This window comes from Tenrec ecaudatus, chromosome 14 (assembly GCF_050624435.1).
Source record: "Tenrec ecaudatus isolate mTenEca1 chromosome 14, mTenEca1.hap1, whole genome shotgun sequence".
Taxonomy (NCBI): Eukaryota; Metazoa; Chordata; class Mammalia; order Afrosoricida; family Tenrecidae; genus Tenrec; species Tenrec ecaudatus.
In genome coordinates this window covers 70,099,157-70,112,562 of record NC_134543.1, presented here as the reverse complement: position 1 = coordinate 70,112,562, position 13,406 = coordinate 70,099,157, and the positions used below count along the sequence as shown (strand labels likewise).

Below are 13,406 nucleotides of genomic sequence, written 5' to 3'. Positions count from 1 at the left end.
CTATCACTTAGAAAAGTCGCAAAGTGATCCCCACATTGGTGCTCTGATGGTGTAGTGGGATACGCACTGCGCTGCTCACCACGTGGTAAGCCACTTGTAGTGGTAACCACCAGCTGGTACCCACATGGTACCCACCAGCTGCTCCATGGGAGAAAATGAGGCTGTCTACTCCAGTACGGACTTAAGGTCTCAGAATCCCAAAGGAGCTGGGGTCTACTTTGCACTAAAGGGTTCTTAGAAGTCAAAATTGACTCAATGGTAGTGAATTGTTGCTGTATTCCCAAATTGTGTTCTACATAGCTAGCCCGTCACCTTAACCTGATTCAGCACCAATGCAAAAAAATGTTTTAAGATAAATGAATAATTCCATACACTCCAGTTATTGGCTAATGATGCCTTGGGCTCTTAAGTTAGAAAGAACATCATTCAAATCTCTGCTCATCACTCATTAGCTGTGTGAACAGGACAAATCACTTAATCTCTTTGTGTCGTTATACTATTTCATGTAAAACAGGGATGCTTCCATCTATTCAATGGATGTTGCAAGGATTAACTTAAGAAAATGTATGCAGAGTACTGAGAACAAAATCTGGAAGAAGAAATGCTGCAATTACCTTAATTAATGGCAGTCGAGTTTTGTTTCCTAAAACACCATTTGACCAAACACTCACTTTTTAAGAATGAGTCTGAGGAGGGAAACTATAGATGTACTTTCCCTCCTCCAACAACAAAAGGAAAAAAATGTTCATCAATAAGGGACTGGTTAAGAATAATAAGACAAACAAATAATTGATGTCAAAGAAGAATTGAGGCATTTGAACTGTGGTGTTGGCCAAGAACACTGAATATGAAGAGCCAAATGTGCCTTAGAAACAAGGATGGCAGGGTTACATCTCAGGTGTGGGCATGTCATCAGAAAGGCCCTTGCTGGAGAAGGACAGCATGCCTGAGAGAGGGCCACTGAAAAAGAGAAAGTCCCTCAAGGAGCTGGAAGGACACAGGAGCTACGGCAATAGGCCATCAAGTTGGTTCTGACTCAGAGCAACTCTACATACAACAGAACACACAAACACACTCATGTACTCATGCATGCACACATTCCATCAAGAACAAGGAAAGACATGAGGTCATCATATTCCCGCTATAGAAAAATAAAAGGGGTCTTATAAAAGCGCGATTGAAGATGTTTGGGACAAAGGGACCATTACATAAAACATTATATTCATTCATTGTTCAAAAGGAACCCTTATGTGACAAACTCTATGCACAGATCCTCTTCTAGAAATTACTATACTTGTCTATACAATTAAAAGCACACACACACAGAAAAAGGATAAATTTTTTACCAAGTCTTTTTGTCCATGGATACTTGCACAACCATGAACCGGTATATGTTAAGAATACGTTTACACATATCTGTGTGTTCATCCAGGAGATTTTTTATTTCATTTGCAGGCTCAAGAAGAAATATGTTTGATGAATTTATAATAAACACCTAAGATGAAAAAAATACATGAACTATTCTTATGGAATAATCAGTGACATACAAGAGTAAGCAAAGACATTGTAAAATCATAAAAACCTTTATTAAGCGAAAATATCAAAATGTAAAGTCATTGTTTCTTGACATAGCACCCATCTAGGTCTACACATTTCTGAAAATGGATGGTGTGCCCATCTCTCTAACCCCTCCCCTCAACATTTGGCACTCTTTAATTTACATGACATCAAAGTGGCAGTTTGGGCATTCTTAAAGGGCTCAAAGCATTTCCTGGGAAATGTTCTTAGACTTAGTGGACCAAGAAAGAGCTGTGAAGGAGCAGCATCAAGGTTGTAGGGTGGATTTGGTAAGGTTTCCCAGTAAAATTATTACAGACCAGCCCGTGTTACCCTCAATGAACGAGGAGGTGTATTGTCCTAACAGAACATTCTTCTGGGTGCATCTTTCTGATTAGCCCTTTTCTCACTAACGCAGTTTCAGTTTTCTTAAAGCTGCTCCCTAGAAAGACCCCATGATTATCCAGAGTCCTTTGGAAAAAAGCTCACATCAAGATTGCCCCTTGGGAATTCGAAATAGTCACAGAGCCTTCTGCGCTAACCCCTCTGCCTGGGATGCAGCTGGTCCATGAAATCCCCGCAGAAGCCAGTTTTGATGGCACCTTTTTAAAAAAGCACTCTAATGAAACTAAGACAATGTATTTACTGAACGAACTTGCTATTAACACACATGTTTAAATATGTTTTGTTTGGAATATACCAGTGCATATAAAAACCAGAACCCTATTAGTAGTACTATTTTACTCAACCTATTGTACATTATTTTAAAATACTGAACGATAAATTTGGAATATTTAATTATTCTATAGAGCCATAAAGTGATCCACCTGCAACACTGCTTGGGTACCAGCTCGTATGTTTTGTTCTGCTTCTTCTTCAGAGGTTTTATGAAGCACATCTTGGTAGGAGCCATTTTTCGCCCAGGTGGAATTTCGAGCATGATCAGTTGTAACAGTCCCATTTTCCTGAAGCAAAATGTCACATTTTTCATACTTTACTAGTTCAGGCAGTTACCACAAAGAGTAGGCTGAGGAGATAAACTTGAAAATTATTAACTTTGACGAATAAGTTTCTTTCTTTCAAAACAGCACATGCTTGATCCACATCTCTCTCGGCCATTTATGAAGAATACTGATTTTCACCACCTGTTTGTGGATTAAATTGTGATATCCACGCAAAAATATGTGTTGGAATTATAACCCGTATGCTATCATTTCAATCCTGTTTGGAAGTAGGGTCTCATTATGTTAATTAAACCATACCCACATAGAGTGAATCCTACAGCTAATTACTTAGGATTTATAAAAAGAGCAGATTAGGTACACGGGAGAAACTAGAAGCCATATAAGGATCAACAAGCCGAGGCTTCAAGGAATGCCTGAGACCACCTACAAGATCGGAAGTGGCAAGGCTGAGATTTGGCCTTTTAGTCAGTCTCCACAACTGTGAGTAATAACTTTCTGTTCTTCAAATCCATCACTTAGGGTACTTCTGTTATGGCAGTACTAATAGGAAACTAAGATACCACACCAAAGGAGCTCTTACTTCTAACCTCACTCCCATTCCACTGCCACAGTTCTCTATCAGGTACTTACGATCTCCCCTGGGGGGTAGTGGTTGCGCGCTGAGATGCCAACTGCATGATCAAGCAGTTCAAACTACCAGCAGCTCCGTGGGACAGAAACAGGGCTCTCTAACCCTGAAACAGTGCTGGACACCCACAGGAGATCGCTAGGAGTCAGCACTGACTCGATGGCAGTGAGTTTGGAGTCTGGAACTTTGAGAAAACTTCCTAATTGGGCTTCTTGTCTCCAGAGGGGCCTCGAATCTATCATTCACTCTGGACTTGGCATGATTCTTGCTACCTTCCTATTCATAATCCTTCTAGGTCCAGGAAACACTATGGAACAGTTGTAATGTGTCCTGTAAAGTCACTATGAATTGGAACCAATTCAAATGGCCATGTTAATATCAGACCCTAACTTTCTCATGAAAAGTCAAATTACCTAGATAAAGCAGAAAAACCACTTCCATAAACCTTTGCATTCCTAATTCCACCTCAGTTTCTGCTTCTTGGAGAACCTAACACATGACACAGAAATCAGGGACCAACTGTCACCTCTCTTCTCTCTTTACTTTGTTTTCCTCTCTGTGAGATCACCTAATTTTCCACATCTGATTCCACAACCAGTTCTAATACAAAAAAATTCCAAGGAAAAAATAACTAATGTAAGAGGAGGGAAGGGAGCATTGTACTTTGTGACCACCCAAAGAAATTCTTACTACAATATCCAGTTGATGTAGCAACACACTATTTTGAATCTTATACTTTATTTCAATATCAAATTTAAATATAGAGAATCACTTAAAGAATGATATGACATCAATATATATATATTTTTTAATTGTGGCATCAAAAAGTTTTGGGATAAGGAACTGTAGTAACAGTTATAATATTTACCTAAACCATAAAATATATTGAAAGTCTTTACCTTCCGCAAGATATGACAAAATAACGAGGTATAAATTACCAAGGGCATATGAGGGAGGGGGGAATGGGGAGGGAGGGGGGGGGGGAAAGAGGACCTGATGCAAGGGGCTTAAGTGGAGAGCAAATGCCTTGAGAATGATTGGGGCAGGGAATGTATGGATGTGCTTTATACAATTGATGTATGTATATGTATGGATTGTGGTAAGAGTTGTTTGAGTCCCTAATAAAATGTAAAAGAAGAAAAGAGAAAAAAATGATTAGGGCAAAGACTGTACAGATGTGCTTTATACAATTGATGTATGTATATGTATGAACTGTGAAAAGAATTGTATCAGCCCAATAAATTGTTAAAAAAACAAAACAAAAAACAAAACAAAACAAAAAAAAGTCTTTACCTTCCTATTAACTATTTTTGTGTTAACATGATACTGTTAAACTTTTTTGACAATCTAATTTACTACTAAGCTAAATTATCAATTTTTACCTCTTCTCTTTTTTCTCCTTCTTCCACTGAAATATCATGGTCTGTGACATTTTCATCGCAAGGTAGGTCTGAAGAAGAGATCACAATTTCTTCAGGTTCTTGCATGAACAAAGGTTTTTCCTCTTGCTGGATCCATTCTTGATATACTTTTACCACTTTTCTCATAGCTGCTGCTTCACAGATTGGCAATAAAAATGCCTGGTGGGGGGAAAAAAGAAAGAACCATGATAGTGACCATGTTTTTCTCTGCCACAGTGTCTAATACATCTGATTATAAAATATGATATACATATAATTGTCTAAAAGTTAGTTTAATAATTCAATACTTAAAAAACTATGATAGCCAAAAAATTTATAAATGACTTGATGTGAAATAACTCTGATATGAAAATGTCCATTTGGCTTTTCTTAAAAGTTTGGTATTAGCCCTAAATATTGTTTTTGCCATAGCACAAAATTTATCTTTTTTATTTTTTTAACGTACAGTATCCTAAAAGACTAAGACAAGTGGATTTGTGATAGAACTTGTAGCCATTCATTAATCTCAAAGACATGTCTAAAACACATCTTGTCTGGAATAAATGCATGCATGTCAGAACAGGAGTCCTAGTAGCAAGACTTTTTTACTTACCCTCATATTTACAACAATGACCAAAAAAGATTAAAAAAATTTTTTTTTAAAGAGTAGCTGCTAAGGCTGCTTATACACAGTCAAATCATTATGGGATTTGGTTTCTTAGTTTGGGAGTTCAGAATCATAGTTTCATGGAACATCCAGTTAATTGACCTAATAACAGATTTAGTGCTTCTGTTTTATTTCCTAGTTCCTTTTGGAGTGACAGGGATTGTAAAAGCGTCTAAGTGGCCATCCAAATCACAATAATTAGTCTCTATTCACCTGGAACAATAAAAGCTGCCTCAAGAACAGAAAGAGGAAATAGAATGTTGGTAATTACCTAAATGAACAACTGCCTCATGACCAGGACCAGAAGAACTGATGATGCTCAGCTACTATTACGGAACATTTTGATAAAAGATTCTATAGAAGAATTTTAGTTTAGCTTAACTATTAAAAAGGACCTGTCTGCCTTGAGCATTATGGTTTTTAAAACTCTATGTGATTAAACTAAAAATGACAATAGCTTCTCAACATATGAGACAGGAACCTAGAAGACAGTGAATTTTGGGTACGGGGGAGGCTGAGCATGGCTGCACAGTGTGAACAATGTGACAATCAGTGATACTACATGGTACCCGTACAAACTGCTCAGTGGGTGTATGTCCTACTGAAGAACAATTAATTTTGTAACTAACAAACCAGGTTTTTTTTTAAGAAATGATAAAACTTATTCTGATAATAGGAGTACATTGTAATAGGGGGTACATTATTAAAGTAAAATCTTAAAACTAAAATATATAACACATAACTAGCAAATATTAAAGGGTTGAATGCAAGTCAATTAAAATAATAGGAACTTTACAAACATCTCTAAAAAGAATACAATTTAAGTAGTTAGCAATTTTAAAATATTGCAAAGAGGTATTTTACCTGACGAAATATCTCAGTCACAAAGTTTACATTACTTCTTTTAGAAGAAAAAACTCTGCGAACGATTTCAATGTCCGTGAGATGTTCTTCATCGATACTACAGAGGCTAGATGAGCTAGGTTCTCGTTCCGTGAGGGTGCTTGTATTGGAATGAGATTGTTCTGGCTCTGTAGCTCTGTCTGTTTTATCAGCATTATCATTTTTATTTTCTTCTCTGGATACCAAACTAGCAGCTGCTCTCTAAAACCAAAGGTTTTTGTAAAAGGTAAGAACATTCCAGTCAAATGTTTAACTGGTTATTTTTCTTTTAACCAAGCAATTATTAGGATCAATAGCATTCTAAAAATATATAGCACTGTTTAAAACTCAGGCAGTTTCATTTAGAATCCACTCTAAATATTAAGTAACAATGTACATAATACAGAGGTCCTCCAAAATTTAAGTAATACAGATATCCTCCAATCATCTACTCATTTAAATAGATTTGTTGCAGTTCATTTGGATTACAAACAAGCTACTAATTAAAGCTGGTAAAAGAATAATGCAAATGGAGACATGTTAGCTCTTCAATTGCAACGATAATTCTTCAATTTTAATGAGCCTGGACTACTTACTTACCCAATATACAGCATATACAGCCTTACAATTTTACATCAACTGTCTCTCACCTTAGATATTAGCAAGAGCACAATTAAACATGCAAAACTCTTTAAACATGAAAACAAATGAACTGAACAAAATTATGAGAAACAGCAGAAACGAAACTAATAGGAAATATTAGCAAACTCGAGAAAGAACTCTACATGCTAACAACTTAACAGAACTGTCACAAGACTAAGATCAACCTTAATTCTAGGAAGAAAGTAAAAGTCTTAAAGTAGTGACAAAAAAAATTACTACCATGGTATGGTAAGAGTGGCAAGACAGTGTAACATGGTAAATTACTGTCTTGTAAGTTATTCAATTATTGGTCTGTTTTATCATCTTTAAAATAAGAGGTTTTAAGTAGGTGAACTATTTCATATGCTATTCTGTTCAAAAAGTCTGTAAGTTTAGGTCTATTAAACTCTGATAACAGAAAAACAGCTCTGCTTTGAGTTTATGCACCGAGTAATTCTTTATGGGAATTTGGACCAAAGTCTCTGAGGAAACATCACATACAGCTTGCTACAGTAAACTGGGAGGTTAAAGGGATCAAGAGTCAAATTTCTGAACTCTAATGAACATTCACCTTATTTTTGAAGAATTAAAAAAAATATACCCCCAAAGTCACACATATAAACAATCAACAAGGAAAGCTGAACAACAGAATGACAAAAATAGTAAAAATCCACTGTAATATAGACAAGTTGAGAAAAAATGCACAATATGGGAAAAGGAGAAAAATCAATGGACTAAGTTTCAAAAACATTTCTAACCTTAACAAGCAAAGTAATGTATATATTACCTGAATGTTCTTTGGCAAGACTTCACCTTCCATCCCAGGAATATGGGGTCCTGTATGTGGTTTTGGTTCAAGCCAGAAAGAAACCAGCCAACGAATGACAATAACACGAGCCTTAATAAAAGGCTCTTTTGTACAATAGATTGCTTCATTCGTTTCAGCATCTTTCTTCACCATTACATAATATGGTTTTGGTCTCACCTGTGGAATATCTATTCAAAATAAAAGGAAAACCAAATTTAAAGTAAGAAATACTTTAAACATTTAGGAAAAGACTGTGATGATGCTCTGATGTAGAAGTAGCTCTATGGACACGTGTATGTATACACACCCACTAAACTCATGGGTGAAGACATCTATTTGCGAATATCATCAGAAGGCTAAGGAATTGTCTAAATTCAAAGATGCTTCCAGAGTTATTAAAAATGAGTATGATATCATATAACAACAATCAAACACATATTTCAAAGTTATAAAGTGAAAGCATTTTTTTCCTGATTGTTAAAGCAAAAGTATTTTTTAAGCAAGTATGAAGAGGCTTCAAAACAGTCCTCTCGAATTGTTCCTGATTACTCTGATTAATTTGAGCCATTTCTACTAGTCCTAATGCTTCTGTGTAAGTCTACTGGTTAAAAAACTTTGAGCTTACAAGAGGCACATTTTTCTACAAAATGGTTATTTTCATATATATGTATACTACCAATGCCTTCTACATAGAGAATTCTGCTGCTAACCCAGAATTTGTTCACAAGGTTTTCATTTCAGAGATCCAACAGACATCTCAACATAGCCAATAAACAATAAATGACATGATCGGTATATGACAATGTAATTATTCAGAGAATGTCAATAAGACTGTTAATTTTGAACACTGGGAGACCTGAAAATACGTATAGTTTAATGATTACAACAAAGCATTAAAATTTAATTTACAATCAAAGATACTTTTAGTGAGCTAGCTTCTCCAACAAATTAAACCCAGAAAATAAGATTTTAAAAGATCTCTTTAATACCCATCAATAAATGAGGAGACTAAAGGTGGCATAAACATTACTCAACTATCAACAGATTAAGGCTTGATATAGCCATATTAATGAACCCAGAAAACTTTTTGCTGGACAAATTAAATCAGTATCAAAGGGCCAAATACAATATGATCTCCTATATGAAATAAGCAAATACACAGACACTAATGAGTCTCAGTGGTTAGCGGAGATGGGAGGCATGTAAAGTGAAGTTTTGTTTAAAGGACATTAAGTTCTGTCAATGGTGGCTGCGTGTTTGGAAAGGCTAGTGACACAGGTTGTACAGCATGTCAAATGCTATCACTGTCACTGAATTGTACATGTGAAAATTATTAGGCTGATGGTGTTTTTGTTGAGTTTATTTTTACCACATAATTAAAAAGGAAATAAATAATATACAAACTCTTGGGAGTAATAAAAGATTTCTTCAATCCAATGAAAATGTCTTATTAATAAAGCTGTGTTTTCAGTTCAAATCCAGTTATAATACCTCTATCAACCAATACAAATATAAAATAGAATCCACTTTCTACAGGTAACAAACACAACTTTTACATGGAAAAGTAACTGTACTTGAATGTATGGTCTTTTAGAAAATTTTAGACTACCTACCAAGTGCAGGATGGTATAAACTGTTCTCTTTGCAGATATTTGGAAAAATATAAGGCAAGTAATATTTCTTAAAATGTAAAAACAAAAATGAAAATCCTCTTTCTTGATTTTCTTTGTTCTTCCATTCTAAGCTTTTGACCTAAAAATAAACAAAATTAAAAATCATTCTAGGAGAGAAAATCTCTAAATACAACTATTAGCTGTTGTAAATAAGTTAAGGTTAAGCAATCCACTATATTGTTACACTTTAAAATTCACACATATATATGAAAAATCTTTTGGTCAAAAAGCACGCAAATGCATTAAATATGCATTAAAATGCCAAATCTCAAAAATTGTGGAAAAAATGTTCTGGGAAACTGAAACAAGAATTGGTCTTGGTACTGACAATCACGTAAGGGTCTTTCCCCTGTGCCCCCCACTTCTCTCTTCTTGACTACCTCACCCTAACAGCAGCACAAAATACATGCACGTGGCAGGGAGGAAGGTGAAAGCAGGGGCAGGAGTCGAGTGCAGGTCATCAGATCCTGAGCACAGCAGCTGAGGTATCCCCGCGTGGGACACAGCAGAGTTTGAAAAAGCCTAGTGGGACACAGAGCCTGAGAGAGGAAGAAAGGGGGTGTCATAGAGTGAGAAGAGCAAGTGGGGGACTCCAATAAGGTGAGAACTTTTTGGGGGGTAATGATTGCAGAGTTCTTTTTAATATGACCACCTACTGAAGTGTTTTATGATATATGAATTGAATGTCAGTAAATCTACTTTTAAAAAGATGAAAGGGCTCACAGGACACAACATTGAAAAAAATTAATACATTTATTTCACGACAGTTGTACCCCTCCAGGTAGTGGTATTATTCTTGTTTCCCCCTCAGGTTCCCTGTATAGATTAGTCCTTCCTGTCCCTTCCTGTCTGTGAGCTTGCTTTGTTTCTCCGTAGGATGTCAATACCTCAAAGGTGACCCTAGGGATATCTTGTTTATGAGCATAGTCCCTACAATAAGCACAGTACCAAATCCACCACCATCAAATTGATTCCACCTCAAAGCCACCTTATAGAGGGTTTCCAAGGCTATACCTCTTTTTAAAAAAATCATTTTATTGGGGGCTCATAGAACTCATATCACAATCCATACATACATCAATTGTGTGTCAAGCACATTTGTACATTTGTTGTCCTCATCATTCTCAAAACATTTGCTTTCTACTTAGGGAGACATCGGAGAGTATAAGATAAGACAAAATAATCATTTATAAATTATTGAGGGTTCATGAGGGGGGGAGGGGGAAATTGAGGAGCTGATACTAAGGACTCAAGTAGAAAGCTGAAAACTTTTAAGGGGTGAGTTGGCAAAAGCCTACAGCAGAGTATTGGATCCCAGGAGGTTCAGGAGAATGTCTGTAGAGACCGGCAATATTATTAATAAGGGACTATCTACAGAGGGGACTAAATAAGTAATCAAACTAACTGTGATAAAAGTCAGGTTTCTCGTCAGAGAAGAGAGTTATGTAAATGGAAAGAAAAAAACTGAACCCTGTAGTTCTGGACCAATATAGAGAGGATACTAGTATGAATTAATTATTTTCAGTAATATATACAAAGACTTAAAGAGTATCTAGATCCTGGTTTTGAATACCATTTTTCACTATAATAAAAAGACTCTTTGGAGAAAAGTATAGATGGGCTATTTGTATAGGGAGCATTTGGTTTGAAGTAGTTACAAGTAATAAGTATGTGGCTAATAATGTTTACAATAGTACATCACTCTATGTTCATTTTTTATCTAGACCTCAATAGGTTACTGAACACATGTACCTGGAAATTCAAAAGGTAAAAAGAGTTTAAGGGTAAATTACATCTCCATCCCCGATCTTTATCAAGCAAGGCACTTCCCTAGGTGCTGCCACTGTCTGATTCCCTCGTGCACCCTCCATGCATATTCCTGCAGGCATACTATATATACCAAAAAATAAACTCTGACTCTGCATCTATTTGCTCCACTGATGTATCCCCATTGTCTAGAACAATGTTAGATTCATAACATTACTCAAAAATGTGATAATTTAAGGACCCTGAAGGATTATAATGAATGTAAAGGATTAACTACTAGCCCTTTTCCTCTGGGGCAGATTGATCCCTAATCAAAAAGTCATTTGCTTTTCATTTAAACTACCACTGCTGCCGACTACAAATGAAAGGATTAGAAAATAAGCCCAACAGCCTCACTTACAAAGGCACAAAGAGGCCACTTTATAAAAATGTCTCTTGAGTTCCCTGTCCAAGAGGTTCATTCATAGTCTCTCTGATAATTTTCCTTTCAGGAAGGGCATATAGCATATGCTTTCCAATCAAAAATGGGTTATTCCACCTTCAAGAAAAAAAATGTTTAAAGTCGAGTACCTACTACCACACAATGATGGTAAACTAAAACCAAATTCACTGGCAGTCGTGCAGACGCATAGCGGCCCTATACAACATGGCAGAACTGCCCCTGTAGGTTTCTGAGATGGTAGCTTTATGGGAGAAGACAGCCTCATCTCCATTTCAAGAATAGTAGGATGAAAGGCAGATGTGACACCCAAGACAAAATAGTAAAGGGGGGTCTGTTGAAAAGGGAACTAGTACCTGAATGACTATATATTTTAAAAGTGCTTCCAGAAAGTAGCTTGTGAGATCTTCTTGTCCTTTATCTCCTGATTGTGGGGGGACAAGAGGAGTGATTTCCTCTATAGTGACTTGAGCTATTAAAATAAAAAAATATAAATTTAGTATAATGATAAAGCAAATGCAATAATATAGCATGACTCAAATAAAACTTAATTCACAACATATATGCAACCAACTGAAAGTTTTCTAAGGATTAATTCTTGAAATGTACCTATGGTTGTGCCCAATAGTTCATCACCAACAACTAAACAAGTAAACAGGGAAAAAGGCAATTCTAGAAAAACTGAGGATAAAAAGCATAAAGATTCACTACATTAAAGCAGAAATAAAATATATGAGACTATAAGTTAAACAAAAAATAAAAATACTACCGAGAATTTATAAAAATTAAATCTATTGTAGCTTTTAGTCATCTAATGCACAAAATAAAACACATGTGTACTTCACTGTGCATCCAAATTCAATTAAAGCTAATAGAAATACATAAGAAACAGAAATTAAAGATAAATATTAAACGGCTGTGTACTACCTAGTTAATAAACTGTACACACACTTCAAAGAATATTAATAGATTACACAGAATATTTTCAAACACTGATGGATAACACCTCATAAATCTTACTTTCTTGAAGGTTGAGGGGAGGATTAATGAGATTATCTAAAGTCCGAGGTCCAAGTTCAGATTGTGGTGCTGAAAATCCCGGGATTAAACAGGAAAATATCCACAGCTGTTCTTTACTACAGTTATTCTGAAGAGCTTGTAACCATAATAAGAAAAGACGAACACCTTCCCGCCTGATCTAAAAAAAATTAAATTAAAACAGTACTTTTAATGGAAATACTTTCTTCCTTTTAAGGCCAAATTCTCCAAAAGATAATTACAGACTAACACTTTGCAAAAAGAGAGAGGGGAGAGAAAGGGGAGGGTCAAGAGAGGAGGGCGTAAGGTAGGAAGGCAAACTACAGTACCTATGACTATCCGTAATTACCTAAAAATCTAAATTTATGAGTTTTTATCAAGAAAGAATTTGACCTCTAAGTCATCAATTTCTATAACATAATTTCCATGTGGAAAAGAACAGAAACAGAAAACTATTTCCAGAAAACTGTGTTACTACAAGAGTAATTTAAGAGGTAATAGGGGAGGACAATGATTGATCCTTGTTATGTATTTGTTAAAGAGAAAAAATTTTATGAGGCTTCTAGAGCATGGGATTGTCACTATCTAAAATTACCTAATTTATTTACTACTTGCTTCTAAGCTGCGAATTAGGGCATCGACTCACTGCTGTATTCTAAAACCCTAGAGCAATGTCCTAAACACAAGCAATAAATATTTGAACCAAAATCAATTCTTTCTCAAGAAGAAAAGAAAGGATGGATAAAGAAAAAAGTAAATTTCTCACAAGCAATACAACTAAGGTCTTCACTAATAGCTTCCTTGGTAACTTTGGAAATGACCCCACCAGAACTTAGTTAGTGACCACTGTCAGCCATGAGCAACTTCCTTCTCTCACATGCTAAATAGCCAGGCAGCCTCTACAGGACGTAGAGGGTGTGGGCTCTTTCGGAGTTGTAGG

General features: G+C 35.8%; 1 protein-coding gene across 3 annotated transcripts in view; it reads right to left on the bottom strand.

Annotated features, from left to right (window-relative positions):
* Positions 1-13,406, bottom strand: part of RALGAPA1 (Ral GTPase activating protein catalytic subunit alpha 1) — a 193,055-nt gene that overhangs the window by 142,127 nt on the left and 37,522 nt on the right. For all 3 annotated transcript variants that reach the window (XM_075531079.1, XM_075531077.1, XM_075531078.1), the window contains exons 6-13: positions 12,449-12,626; positions 11,785-11,900; positions 9,163-9,301; positions 7,529-7,737; positions 6,082-6,321; positions 4,533-4,730; positions 2,385-2,522; positions 1,347-1,495 (exon numbers count right to left, since the gene is read on the bottom strand). In XM_075531079.1, the coding sequence (XP_075387194.1) occupies positions 1,347-1,495; positions 2,385-2,522; positions 4,533-4,730; positions 6,082-6,321; positions 7,529-7,737; positions 9,163-9,301; positions 11,785-11,900; positions 12,449-12,626 (1,367 nt within the window). The remainder of the gene's footprint in view (positions 1-1,346; positions 1,496-2,384; positions 2,523-4,532; positions 4,731-6,081; positions 6,322-7,528; positions 7,738-9,162; positions 9,302-11,784; positions 11,901-12,448; positions 12,627-13,406) is intronic.